At 40.5% G+C, this 14,745-nt stretch overlaps 1 protein-coding gene across 1 annotated transcript in view; it reads right to left on the bottom strand.

Moving 5' to 3' along the window:
- The window catches only part of Yars1 (tyrosyl-tRNA synthetase 1), a 29,359-nt gene that overhangs the window by 1,968 nt on the left and 12,646 nt on the right, over positions 1-14,745 (bottom strand). Inside the window, exons 5-12 of the mRNA XM_015485315.2 lie at positions 14,038-14,118; positions 11,522-11,614; positions 9,296-9,431; positions 8,649-8,734; positions 3,724-3,859; positions 2,626-2,723; positions 1,547-1,740; positions 894-1,035 (exon numbers count right to left, since the gene is read on the bottom strand). Coding sequence (XP_015340801.1) covers positions 894-1,035; positions 1,547-1,740; positions 2,626-2,723; positions 3,724-3,859; positions 8,649-8,734; positions 9,296-9,431; positions 11,522-11,614; positions 14,038-14,118 — 966 coding nt within the window. The remainder of the gene's footprint in view (positions 1-893; positions 1,036-1,546; positions 1,741-2,625; positions 2,724-3,723; positions 3,860-8,648; positions 8,735-9,295; positions 9,432-11,521; positions 11,615-14,037; positions 14,119-14,745) is intronic.

Genomic DNA, 14,745 nt, shown 5'->3' with positions numbered 1-14,745 from the left:
TTAGTTCCATGAGAGGCAATTTTTGCTGTTTTGTTCAGTGATATAGCCCAAGCTCCTAGAATAGTGCCTGATACATATTATGAATTTGACATTTGCTAAATGAGTGAATGAATGAATGAATGAATTCAGAGATCACTGGGGCAGACCATATGTGTTAGTGTCCAGAAGGCAAGGAGAGAATGAGTATCCAAGGGTCAAGGCGGGGAGAGGGACCCTACAAGAGTTTTTGTTTGTTTATTTATTTATTTATTGGCACTAGGGACTGAACTCAGGGATGCTTTACCACCGAGCTATATCCCCAAGCCCTTTTAATTTTTTTAAATTTCTGACAGGGTCTCACTAAGTTGCTCAGGGTCTTGCTAAATTGCTGAGGCTGTCCTCGAACTTGTGGTCCTCCTGCTTTAGCCTTCCCAGTTGCTGGGATTATAGGTGTGAGCCACCATGCCTGGCCCTAGGAAGGTTTTGATTCTGGCTCCATCTTTTACTTTTTCTTCTTGTTTTCGTTTGTGATGGGGATGGAACCCGGGGCCTCTTGCAGGCTAGGCAAACACTCTACCACTGAGATGCAGCACCAGCCCTTGGCTCCATCACTTCTGGCTTTGGCAGATATCCTGCTAGGTAAAATGGAGATAATCTCCATCTCCTGTCACAGCCTGGAGATAAATAAGAAGTGTCTGAAGTTTCTTACATAGTGCCTCAAATAGCCTGTCAAAGCTCAGTACATGAGAGGTCCTTCTGAGACCTCCAGGCCCCTCAGACATCTCACTTACAGGAAGGTCTGGAATGAAGAAAGCCGAAGTCCCAGTTGGGACTGAGACAGCTGTGGATTCACTAACAAAGAAGAGTAGGGACAGGGCCCAGTAGCAGGCAAGAGGGAACAATGCAGCATTTACCTGTAACTTTTCAAAAACTTTCTTCTTGGGCTTAAGTTCTTCATCTGGTTGGCCCTTCTCATAGCCCTTAACAAACACTCGCTCACCAGGAGCAGAGCCTGCAGGAGGGTCCAGAGGTTCAACCTGGCGGCTTACCCCTTCTCTGAGAAGACACACAGGACAAAGGAAGGGTGAGGCTACAGATGGCTTCCCAGGGTTGTGGAAGCCAAACTGATCTGGGCCTTTCCAAAGGACCCTAATGGGATTTAGAACATCTTCAAAGCCATGGCCCCAGGAGGTCCTCATTACTTTAGCACATCTTTGGACATCGCCAGTTTAGATTAAATGGGGCTATTAAATTCCTATGTTAGAAGAGATAACCAAATCTGGAAGTATGAAATAATGCAGTAAAGACTTTACAGAACCTGGTTTGAATCTTGCCTCCAGCTCTTAACTGGTAGTAAGGCTTGGGCAAGTGCACACCTCCATTTCTGTTTTAACAAAATTAACTTGGGTAGTGTCTCATTCATGATACTTGAACAATAACTCCTTCAGACATCACTTTTTTGGCATCAATGAGGTGTGTTTTCTCAGGGCTTCCACCGGGCATCATAGGGTCCAGCTCCCCGCTCTTGGCCTCCCCAGGTCCTGAGCCCCATCTAGTCCTTACTCACATGGAGGCACACAGAAGCATGCCTTGGGACTCAACTCCTCTCATCTTCTGGGGTTTCAGGTTGCACAGCACCACCACAAGCCTGTTTTGTAGTTCCTCCTTGGGCACAAATTGTACCAGGCCGCTCACCACAGTCCGTGGTTCAGCTTCGCCCACATCAATCTTCTCCACATACAGGCTGTCTGCATCTGGGTGCTGCCAGCAAGAGATATCAGGTAGGAGAATATCCCAGTAGAGCAGATCGGGGGCCTAGTGAACTCTTGTCTCCAAAAAGGGATATCTGCTCCTTACAGAGTCCCATGGAGGGACCCTTTAGAGGTAACTATTTTCAGATCCCCAGACAGCAGAGGCCTTGAAGGTATATTCTACTCCCAACCAAGAGGTCAAATTTGAGAAAATGAATATAATTGCTTCTGGAAGAATTTCTATCAGAGATTAAATGAACTGAACTGTTAGTGGCTACCACTATGGCACACATGCTACACCAGTGTGTCCCAAGTGACTGGGAGGTGGGAAGGTAAGTGTTGGCTTCACCATCTGAGGCAGGAGCATCAACAGACATTTCAAGGTAGTGTGTGAAAACCAAGTCAATGCTCGGAGCAGAGGGTGGGGTGGGGGGTGTCTGGGGTATGTAGGGGTTGGAGGGAGGGTGAAAAGGTCAGAACAATGGTCCCCAGCAGCTGACTTCGTGACTTTCTGTCTCTGGGAAAAAGTGAATCATCTTCTCTCTACCACTGTCTGAGGGGCAGGCAATGTGGCTAATCCAAGATAAGGCTTGCAACTAGTCCAGGCAAGCTGCTACAGACAGGAAAGCCCATCAGGTCAGTTTTAACGGGTAAACAAGTTCCCTCTGACATCTGCCTCCTGCATTCAGTTCCTGGCTGTGTTTGGTTGTGTAAGGTCCAGGGGCAGCAAATGACTATGGAAAGCCTGATGCCTGGAAGGAGACACTGGGGTTCTGACTTGCAACATGACCTCAGAGATGTTACTTGCCCTCTTTAGACCAGGTTTCTTCCAGAAGGAAACAGACAAACCTGACCCCTGTCTCTGCTTCTCTGGGATGTGGTGAAAAATGAGTACCTTCTCTACACTGATGATTTTCCCCACGCGGATATCCAGCCGGGATGGGATAACTTCCTCTGGTTCTGAATTCTTGGCAGGGCCTTTGGCAATGGCCTCTGGGAATGAGAAGAACACCATGGGGTCAAGATCCACTCCCTGCTCCCATGGAAGGTCAGCTGCTAATCTCACCAGATGAGAACACAAGATTAGGCAAGATTTAGTAGAGAATCCCCAGAACCTACCCACTAACTTATGCTTTAAAACAGGGATGGCAGTCTTTCAGAAATGACATGCCAGATTTTCATCTACTCTCTCCCTCAGTTGTTAGGTTGGAAGTGAGGGGACTGTAAAGCTTTGCCACCTTTGGGTGTTTCCATTCATGCATTCCACATAGGATTTACTGAGTCTTTTCTGGAAGGGTCACATAAAATTATCAGTGCCAATATCTCAAGTGAACGGTGGACTAAGAGCCAGAAGAAGCCAGGGAATTGGGAGATCCTAAAGATGAAGTATTTTTGTTTTTTTGGTGGGGGGGTACTAGGGATTTAATTCAGGGGCACTTTACCACTGAGCTACATCCCCAGCCCTTTTTACTTTGAGACAGGGTCTCACTAAGTTGCTTAGGGCTTCACTAAGTTGCTGAGGCAACTTGTGACCCTCCTGCCTCAACCTCCTGGGATTGCTGGGATCACAGGTGTGTGCCACTACACCCAGCTAAAAATGAGCTCTTGTAAGAGGCTCTGCAGGCTCTATAACAGCTTATCACCCTACATACTGATCAGGTGTACCAGGTTTATTTAACCCAATCACTCTCCTACTGAAGCAGCAGATTTAGTGAACACAGACTAGAAGGATCTAAGTACATGTCTCCCATCTGCCTCTTTTAAGATGCTGGTGCAGTAGGACATAATCACTTTATGGAATCTACCAAACCCAATCAAAACAAATCATATCTTAATCCAGGAGTTAGTGCAATAAGACAGTTTTGCACTTGAAACCTCCTGGATTCTTGGGTCCTCCATTTAAGATAGATGTGTTTCTAAGACCCATTGACAGGCTCTCTTTTCTGAAACTGTAACCTATTTCCTGGCCCTTCCCGACCCCAGTGGGCCTTACTCTGCTTTGAGGGATCAGGGTAGGCAGCACTGGCCAACTTCTTCAGGGCAGGGGTATTAAACTTTTCCCGAATGGGATCTAGCAACTTGTTCAGGGCGACTTCCACTGAATTCTTTAGGTCTCCAGGGTGTACAACCTGCAGAAGTAAATAAGACCTGATGAGATGAGGACTGGAACAGGGCACAGGATACCAGAATCTACTAAAAATGTGCATATAGGATGAAGGGAGTGTTTTCCCAGCAGAAAAGGGGGAAATAGATTTAGAAAGGCTAACTTGTCTGAAATCCAGGTCTTTTGATTTTAAGCTCCATATGAATTTGAGGGCTTTTAGAGGCTGAATATATTTATTATCCTAATTCTTCTACCATCTTCATTTATGCTTAGAGCAGTGGCAAAAACCACATGCTACTCATAGGCAGGAAAATATTCACATGGGTAACCCAAAACACTGAAGAATGACAAGACAGAAGGAAGAAAAAGGGCTTAGGAGATAGACCTAGGTTAGACTTCCAGATAGGTATGTGACACTGAACAAGGTACTTACCCACTCCTAACTTTCAACTTCTTATAAAATGAGGATAACAATAGCTGTTTCTCATATTCAGAATGAAAATAAAATCATATAATGTGGATAAAATGGTGAGAGCAGTGTTGGTCTGTTAGTACTGGTTAAACATTCCTCTTTTTAAAACTTTTTTTGGCAGTAGGACTGGGGATTGTACCTGGGGCCTCACATATCCTAAGCAAGCCCTCTACCACTGACCTACATCCCCGGCCCTTTTTATTTTTTCAGAGACAGTGCCTCACAAAGTTGCCCAGGCTAGCCTTGAACTTTTGATCCTCTTACCTCAGCCTCACAAGTAGCTGCGATTACACATGTGCACCACTATACCTGGCTAGATTGAGCATCCCTGACATGCAAACTTGAAATTCAAAATACTCTAAAATCTTAGCAGAGGCTAGGGTTGTGGCTCAGTGGTAGAGCGCTCCCCTAGCACGTGTGAGGCCCTGGGTTCAATCCTCAGCACCAAATAAAAATAAATAAATATAGGTGACTCAAAATGGGATAGGGAGGAAGAGCATGAGAAGAAGATTACCACTAAATAGGGAAGAGAGGTGGGAGGGAAAAGGAGGGAGAAGGGGAATTGCATGGAAGATGGAAGGAGACCCTCATAAAGAATACATGTATGATGTTGTGAGGAGAAAAAGAAAAAAAAAAAAAAGTGTGCCACATTAGATCGGATAGAGAAGTGATGGGAGGGGAGGGGAAGGGGGGATAGGAAGGGCAGCAGAATAAAATAGACATTATGATTGCTGTATGTATATAGGTGACTGTATGACCAATGTGATTCTGCAATCTGTACAATCAGAAAAATGAGAAATTATACCCCATTTGATTTAAATGTATGAATTGCCAAGATCATTGTAATGTCATGTGTAGCTAATAAAATAAATAGATAAATAAAGGTATTGTGTCCAATTATGACTAAAAAATAAATATTAAAAAAAATCTTAGCAGGATGACACAAGGGAAAAAAAATCTACATCTGACCTCATGTGATGGTTTCCAGTCAAAATATAGGCACACTAAAAATATTGCATAAAATCACCTTTGAGCTATGCACATAAGTATACATGAAACAAATTAATTTCTTATTTAGTTTTGGGTCCCATCCCCCATTATGTATATGCAAATATTCCAAAATCTGGCTGGGTACAGTAGCATGTGCCTATAATCCCAGCTACTCTGGAGACCGAGGCAGGAGAATCACAAGTTTGAGGACAACCTGGGCAACTTCATAAGACCCTGTCTCAAAATAAAGAGTTGAGGATGTTGCTCAATGGTACAGGTGCCACTGTTTTTGATCCCCAGTACTGCAAAAAAAATTAAATATATAGCCAGGTGTGGTGGCACATGCCTGTAATCTCAGCAATTCAGGAGGCTGAGGCAAGAGGATAGAAAGTTCGAGGTCAGCAATTTAGAGAGGCCCTAAACAACTTAGACAAGACCCTGTCTCAAAATAAAAAATTAATAGGGCTGGGGATGTGGTTCAATGACTAAGCACCCCTGGGTTGGTTCAATTCCTGGTAACAAAATAAACAAAAATAACCTTGGGGTTGTAGCTCAGTGGCAGAGCACTTGCCTAGCATGTGTGAGGCACTGGGTTCAATTCTCAGCACCACATATAAATAAATGAAAATAAAAGTCCATTGAAAACCCCCCAAAAATAAAAAATAAATGAATCTGAAAAAATCTTAGATCTAAACCTCTCCCAGTTCCAAATATTTCAGATAAGAGAAACTCAATCTAGTTGAGAAATACAATTTTTCTTTTTTTGGGGTACAGGGTATTAAACTCAGGGGCACTCAAACACTGAGCCATATCCTCAGCCCTATTTTGTATTTTATTTACAGATAAATAAAATAGTGCCCAGCTATAAATTCAATTTTTCTTCCTGTGTCCCATGGCTATCTTTTTATACCCTAAATCTGGCCTGAAAGGATTTTCTAGGCATTATAAGGTGATACCCCTTGGGTATAAATACCTATAATACAGTATCGCCAACACTTTTTAATTTGGCCACCATCCAATATGGTAGCCACCAAGACTTTTGTGGACATTTAAAATTTGTAAATTAAAATGTAGCTCCTGAGTTTCCTTAGCCACATTCTAAGTGCTCAACAGCTGTATGAGGCCAATGGTTTCTGTCTCAGGCAGTGCAGAAAGAATATACCCATACCACAGAAATTGCTATGGGATAACTTGGCTGCTGACCTTTTCTTAGAGGCATTTCATGTATTCTTTTTCAGTATTTCATAAAGGACAACACACAGGGTTGAGGAGAGGAGTATGGCTTCTGTGGTCTGCCTCAGATGGCAGAAGGAAGGGTTTCAGAGTAATTGCTGTAAAACATCAAAAAATGGGCCAGACAGGCCTCCAGACCTCAGGTCAAGTCTTTCCCTCTATTTAATGCTCAATCAGGCTTTCACCATTGCCTCCAAGTGGTTCTCTAGCTGCTTCTTGCACACTTCCAGTGAAGGGGAAGCCAAGGTTAAATGAGGAAGCCCTTCCATCCCCAACATCACATCTTGCTGTGGTCCTCATCCACAGTCCTGTTTAGTTCTTAGGTGCTTCACCTACATCTTGTGACATGGTTTTGAGATTATTCCGTCATGACATTCCTCCTTCCCCAACCAACATGTCCCAGCTTGAAGTCCAGGGCAATAACATCACACTCAGAACAGTGAACAGAAGGGATCACTTCCCTGGTTCTAGATTCAACATTTCTTTTTTTTTCTTCTTGGTACTCAAGATAGAACCTAGAGGTGCTTTAGCATAGAGCTGTATTCACAATCCTTTTTGATTTTTAATTTTGAGACAAGGTCTTACTGAATTGCTCAGGTTGGCCCCGAACTTGTGATCCTCTTACCTCAGCCTCCTCCTGAGTCTCTGGGATTAAAGGCATGTGCACCACACCAGCTTGGACTGAACATTTCTGGACTTAGCCCAAGAGTCAATGTAAACATTTCTTTCCTTTTTTTTTTGGTGGTACTAGTAATCGAACCCAGGGAATACATGCCAAGAAAGTGCTCTACAACTGAGTTACAACCTCCGTCCCCCTGACTTCTTTTGTGTGGTACTGAGGATTGAACCCAATGGTACTCTACCACTGAGCTATACTCCAAATGCCCCCCGCCCAACCTTTTTTATTTAGTTGTAGATGAACACACGATATCTTTATTTATTTTTATGTGTTGCTGAGGATTGAACCCAGTTCCTCACACATGCAAGGCAAGCACTTTTCCACTGAGCTACAGCCTCAGCCCCTCCAAGCCCTTTTTTATTTTTATTTTGAGGCAGGGTCCCAGTAAGTTGCCAAGTCTGGCCCCCAACTTGCAATTCTCCTGCCTCAGCCTCCCGAGTTGCTGGATTAAAGGTATGTGTCACCACACCTAGGCTTGTTCATATTTCTAACAGCCCATCAAACTGTTGATTTAACCTAAGTTCACAGTGGATCAAAACCCCATTTTATTTCCTATTTGCTATTATTACATCTGTCTTCTCTTTGTGACCTGCCCCTGCCTGTCTTCCTACAATGCCCTACCTCAACTCTAGCAGACTAAATCATGTGTAATTTCTCATCTTACCAACTTTTTACACAATTAATTCCCTCACAAATTTTCTCATGATTTCCTATTCTTCAAGCAAAACAGTGCTCAGATATTGTCCTCTCCACAAGCCAGTTAGTTACTTCCTCCTGTTTTACATCTGGACCATGTATAGCTGTCCTTTGGTATCCATGGGGACAGCACCATTCCCCAAGGATACCAAAACTGGCAGATGCTTGATCCCCTTATATAAACTGGCATAGTATTTGCATAAAACCTACACATATCCTTCTGTATAATTTACATTGTCTCTAAATTATCTGTAATATTAAATTAATAAAATATGAATACTACATAAATAGTTGTCACAATAGTTGTTCTGAGTCACATTTCTAGCCCTTTTTATATTTTATGCAGAGACAAAGTCTTGCTAAGTTGCTGAGGCCGGCTTTGAACTTGTGATCCTCCTGCCTCAGCCTCCCGAGCTGCTGGGATTATAAGCGTGCGCCACTGTGCCTGGCCCCTGTTGTTCTTTTTTGTACATTATTTTTCACTTGTCTCTGAATACTTCCTCTTGTTGAAACCTTTATTCCAGCTTGTCAGGTCCTCTGGAAAGGAGGAAGATGTCAATGTATTAGCTTTGTGCCATTTGCCCATTTAATCTGTGAACTATCTGAATCTTCATCTAAGTCATTAACAAAATACACAGCCCTGGATAGCATAAAGATGGAGGCCTGTGGCACACAATCACAAACCTTGCTAGGCCAAGAGGGAGAGGTCAGAGTTATTGGGGATTATTATTTCTCTAGTATTACCTCATCAGCAAAGTCCTTTTCCAGATCCAGGTAAGCAGTATAGGTTTTGTTTCCACCCCATTTCTCATCTCGAAGGATCACAAACTCTATAAGAAAAAGGATCTACATCAACAAACTCAACTAGTAATAGTAGTAAGCATTCCTAGCCCAAATACATAGGTATATGTAGTTATGTATTTTGAACTTTATCATATGACATTTATTTTCTTATTTTTTGGTGGTAGGATCAATCTTAGGGCCTCACACATTAAGCTGTGATCTCCCACTGAGCTATACCACCACCCCTATTGTTCTTAAACTGAATGATGAATGGCAATATTGTGTACCCAGCTAGCATCCCAGGTCCTTAAAGGGAAGGATTAAGACTTAGAATTCTTTTGTATTTCTCTAATTTAGCATGTCTGCCTCCACTCTCATTTCAAAGACCCCTGCCTAACCTGATACCCCCTCAGAACCTAGTCTGGTAATGAACCCTAGATAATTAAATGATATCCTACCCTCATTAGTACAAATATATACAAGAAATTAGAGTAGAAATTCAGGGCAACCAGTCTCTGGAGGAAGAATCTGTGACAAATCACAAGTATAACCACAGCAGAAGTTTGGCTCTGCCAACCTGGCCCCTGAGAGGACAGGGAGTATCTTACCTGACTTGAGGGGGAAGAGCACGTGCTTGATGAAGGACAGAACACCGTTGTTCTCCACGTTGCCTGGTTCACAGAAGGCTTTCTTCAATTTTTTCTTGACATCCTCCTTCCGATCAAGGAGATCAATCTTGGATTCCTAGAAACCAAGGAGGAGAAGAGGACCTCTTGTGGTTGGAAATGAGAACTAATCTTATATTTATTTATTTATTTATTTTTAATTTTATAAAGATTTTAACATGGGGCTGGAGTTGTGGTTCAGCGGTAGAGTGCTCGCCTAGCATGTGCGAGGCTCTGGGTTCAATCCTCAGCACCACATAAAAAAAACAAATAAACAAAATAAAGGTATTTTGTTTATTTGTTTAAAAAATAAATATTTAAAAAAAGATTTTAATATTAAACAAGTAGCACAAAAGCATAATTAATCAAGGTATTCACTTGAATTTTGATATTGGGCAGAATAAACTAATTTTTTCTATGTTCTTCCCAGACTTTGCCTATAGCATACAGAATCGTTATATATTTATACTTAGAGAAGAAATGTCTACCTTGCTTCTTCATATGAGACAATGTCTTAAGTATATCTGAGGGGCTACCTTGTCTTCATTTAGAATTTTTATGCTATATTATATTCCCACTTATTAGTGGCATCATAACTTGTTATGATTACGTCCTAAGTTTTACAAATTATATATAATGCTATATTGAACATCTTTACAGAGGTTGTTTGTCTTCTCTAGGATTATATTCTTAAACTACCTAAAATTGCTAGGTTCAAGATTGTTTTCTTGAAGGTATATCAGTAATGTATGAGGATACCTATTTCATAGCACTCACCAACAGCAGGTGCTAGGGTATGAAAATTTGCCTCCTAGAATTCATATGTTGGAAACTTAACGCTCAAAGTCATATGTTAATGGTATTTAAGGCAGGACTTTTGGGAGGTAACTGGTCATGGGAGCTTCTGCCTTCATGAATGTATAACTTATTTGTAAATTAATGGATTAATGTGGGTTAATTAATGGAAGTTAGGTGTGGTGGTGCATGCCTATAATCCCAGACAATGGGAGCTGAGGCAGGAGGATCCCAAGTTCAAGTCTAGTATTGGCAACTTAGCAAGGCCCTGTCTCAAAAGTATTCTGTTGGGCTGGGGTTGTAACTCAGAACAGTGCATGCCTAGCACATGTGAGGCATTGGGTTTGATTCTCAGCACCACAAATATACAAATAAAATAAAGGTCCATCAACAACAAAAAATATTTTAAAAAAAAAGTATTCTGTTGACCACAGAAAATGGAGGTAGATACAGAGTATGATGTATCATCTATAGCCATTTTTCCTTTTTTAATAATAAGTTTTGTTTCTTGTTTTAGAATATGAGTTTATAGTCATTTGAATTCAGTGGTTACCCAAATCCTAGTTTACATGTGACAGTATATGAATCACCTGAGTATATAAAAAATATAAAGTACTGGACTCCACCCAAACCTAACGAATCAAAGTGTCTTGAGGTTGGGTCAAGCACATGTATTTTTAAAAAGTTCTCAGGCTTTGGCTGGGAGTACAGACTTGGGTTTGATCTCCAGTACTTCAAACAAACAAACAAACAAAAATCTGGAATTATTTTAAAGGAAAAACAAACAAAAAACCAAAAACAACATTCCTGAGTCCCTCCCAGAACCATTTATCAGAATTCTAAAATAAAAGTGTACTTTATCCTAGTAGGACTTTTAAAGGTTAAGAGATATAATATCACTTCTATCAAACTCTTTGAATCAAAATGCTTGTTGATGTAATGTAATCAAAGCCTTCTCATGAGTAAGGCTGAATTTTATCAGTTTTATTAATGAAGAAATAACTTGCTTGTGGTTTTATCAGTAAGAACTGTTAAAATTATGATTGGACCCCACCAGGACTGCTTCTCCTTCAATACTCAAGAACCACTGAACTAACTGGACAAGAAGGTCGATCACAGCAAAATATATGAATGTTCTAGTCAGCCAGGTCACTGATTTTTGAGTCCTCAATCTCTCCATTTCTTGTTGAAGATTTCTAGATTCAAGTAATAGTTGGTGGGCTGGGGTTGTAGCTCAGTGGTAGAGTACTTGCTTAGCACATGTGAGGTGTTGGGTTTGATCCTTAGCACCATATAATAAACAAACAAGTAAAATAAAGATATTATGTCTATCTACAACTAAAAAAACAAAACAAACAAAAGTTGGAAATTTACCTCTTCTGAAGAACTCATTTTACTCCCAGTTAATCCAGGGACCATTGGATTCATCAGATGAACCCGTTTTGAGTAGCCAAGTGCAGGGAGGTACTGAGAGATTAGAAAGGAACACACAGAAGCAGATATTAGTATAAATTCCTCCTCAGTGCCCTGATTTCATTTAACTTGTCCAGAAACTTAACAGGTTGCTACATTCTTTTTTAATGTTTTTTTCCTTCTTCAATATATAAGTTTCCAATAGTGATCATAATGTGAACAGTTTTTTTCCCCTAGTGCTTTTTTATTATATTACATTATGAGGCTACTGAATTTATCCTCCTATCATAAACAACTGTAACAGTTGGAAATACATAAAAATTTCAATTGCAGGCATCAGACAGCAAGCAATGTGGGGTTATAAGACTTGAGATAAGGAAGTTCACCCAGCTTTCTACCTGAGAACATTTTCCAAGCTAGGTGCTGAGAAAAAGAGATCCAGGTGGCAGCTACAGTCTAGGCAGAGGACACAGGTACTGGAGTTCAGGCTGTAGGGAAGCTAGGATTTGGGATGGATTCTAGAGAGAAGGACTCTGATGCCCTGAAAAAAATCTTAGGTTAAAATTCCCCACTGATTTCTTAGCTGACTAATAGCTCTCATGCACATGGTGAGATTTCAGGAAGCCTGGCAGATAATAGGCTCTGGGAGACTGGAGACCCTTGCTGAGATTTTAGATGATGCAGAGAACTTGAAAGATAGGCTGAAGTGTAGGTTCAATCAAAGTAAAGAGGGATAGGTGAATACCCCAAGATTTTAGCTTGAATCCTCCTCCTGGAGGATCTTGAGTTCAAAGCCTACCTTAGGAAAAGGGAGGCACTAAGCAACTCGGTGAGACCCTGTCTCTAAATAAAATACAAAATAGAGCTGGGGATGTGGCTGGCCCCTGAGGGTCAATCCCTGGTACAAAAATTTTTTTTACAAAGGTGTTTTTCAGACAAAAGAAAGCCGAGAGAACTCATTCATTGCTGAAAGACCTGTACTATAAGCACAGAATATTAAGGGGCCTCTCCAGGTTGCAGGAAAATGAACTCACATGGAAGCATTAGAAGCAAGGACTGTAGGAAGGAATCCAGGGTATCAAAGGGTTTATGTATAATACAATGCACTAATAAAAACATTAAAATATAAAGTCTTTGATATTTAAAATACACGTAAAAAGTAAAATCATGACAATAAAGGCACAAAGGGTAGGAGGGAGTTAACCCATTATGTTCCATTATCCTATATATAGGGTACCTACAGAAAGTTAAATTGAGCAAATTTATAGGTGGCCTATAAATAGGATGATGGAATATAATGGGTTAAGTGAAGGTTCTTGCACTGTTGAGAATTTGTGAAAACATTTAACTTCAACTGTAATAAGTTACAAGGATACATGTTATAATCTATAGGGCAGGGGGAGGCAAAACTTTTTTGTAAATGGCCAGATAGTAAGGATTTTCAGCTTTGTGGGCTGTATATGGTCTGTACTGCATATTCTTCAACTTTTAAAAATTGTCCTTTAAAAATGTAAATATCATTCTTAGCTTGTGAATCATACAAAAACAAGCTGTGAATTGAATCTTTGGAGATTACTAAACGGTTCCACTAAAATGTTAACAGAGCAGACAAAATAAGAAATAATTGACTAATCAAAGGATTTAGATTTTAAGCATTTACTCATTTATTAAATATAACTCCAAACCAGTACTTAAATATTGCATAATACTCCACCGTGAGGATTTTTCATCATGTATTTATTTAACCAATCCCTTGTCACTGGAAATGTTTATATCCAAATTTTTGCTTTAAATTGGCAAATGTACTAATTACTCTTATACAAAAACTGCACTTTTTCTCATTTCCTTAGGACAAATTTCTAGAAACAGAATTATTAGGTCAAAGGATAAAAACATTTTAGGGTTGTCAAATCATCTTCCAAGGATTTACATTTCTACTAGCACTGTTTTCTCCATATGCTTTCCAATATGAGGTTTTGAGAAGCTTTCAAAAATACCAACTCCTTTGAAATTGTTCTTTTCAACTTAGTCAAATTTTTTTGCACAAAAAAAGTATCATGGGTTTGTGCTGATTTCCTGCTAAACCCTTTTAAACGTTATCTTGAATAGTTTATACAAGACCCAAGGCAGTGTGGACCAAATGCTCAGGGAAAGAACAGTAGTTCTGACTGGTACCTCTTCCTGGAAACTGAGGCATTAGGAAGGAAACAAATTCAATAGGTCCTGGGCAGCTTTCTGTGGGTAGCAAAAGCACGGGCTTCTAGGAAGACTGGTACTAACCGCCAGCTCGGTTACTAACTGTGTGACACTAAATGGCTTTGGTTTTCTTCTATTGTGTTCTCATCTGCAGAATAAGGAGAATATTATCTACCATATAATATGAGTATGACTGGTGGGCGTGGCACATGGCAATTCAATTAATTTCAATTGTATACTTCTGAGGCTCAAATAAAAAATATAGGAAAAAGGACACTAACCTTTTCTGCAAAGGTGAAAATTTTTCTCTGATCAACACCTCCAAATTGAGCATCTACTTTTAAATACTCTTCGTCCAAAGCCTGGGGAAAGAAAAAAATGAGCATAAACACCTATGGTATTTCTTCCCTATGAGTCTGAGATATCAGAAACTGTAGAATCACTAGGTTTTTCAGAAAGCAGAGCCAGGACAGGGGTTGGGAGTGGGGAACAGCAGTGGGCAAGAGCTGCATCAACAATTGCTAAGCACTTGAGGCAAACATAAGTCCATGTGGATGTCATGTGATAAAAACGAGAAGAGTAATCTCTGCTCTCAGGATGCTCCTAATCCAGTGGAAAGGGAGGGAAGAAAAGACAAACCACAGCCATGTCAAACGTAATTCATTAAATAAGGCAGCCTGTGACACAGGTCAAATAAGTGGCATAAATAGGTCCGGGGCTGGGGTTATGGCTCAGTGGTATGGCGCTTGCCTCGCACGCATGAGGCACTGGGTTCGATTCTCAGCACCACATAAAAATAACTAACATAAAGACATTGTGTCCATCTACAACTAAAAAAATATTTAAATAAATAAATAAGTCCAGCCAGAGGCTGGGGCTGTAGCTTAATGGTGGAACACTTGTCTAGCATGTGTGAGGCATCACATAAAAATAAAAAAAATAAAGGTATTGTGTTCATCTATAGCAAAAAAAAAAAAAAAAAAAAAAAA

Source organism: Marmota marmota, unplaced genomic scaffold (genome assembly GCF_001458135.2).
Source record: "Marmota marmota marmota unplaced genomic scaffold, marMar, whole genome shotgun sequence".
NCBI lineage: Eukaryota > Metazoa > Chordata > Mammalia > Rodentia > Sciuridae > Marmota > Marmota marmota.
This window is presented reverse-complemented; position numbering and strand designations above follow the sequence as displayed.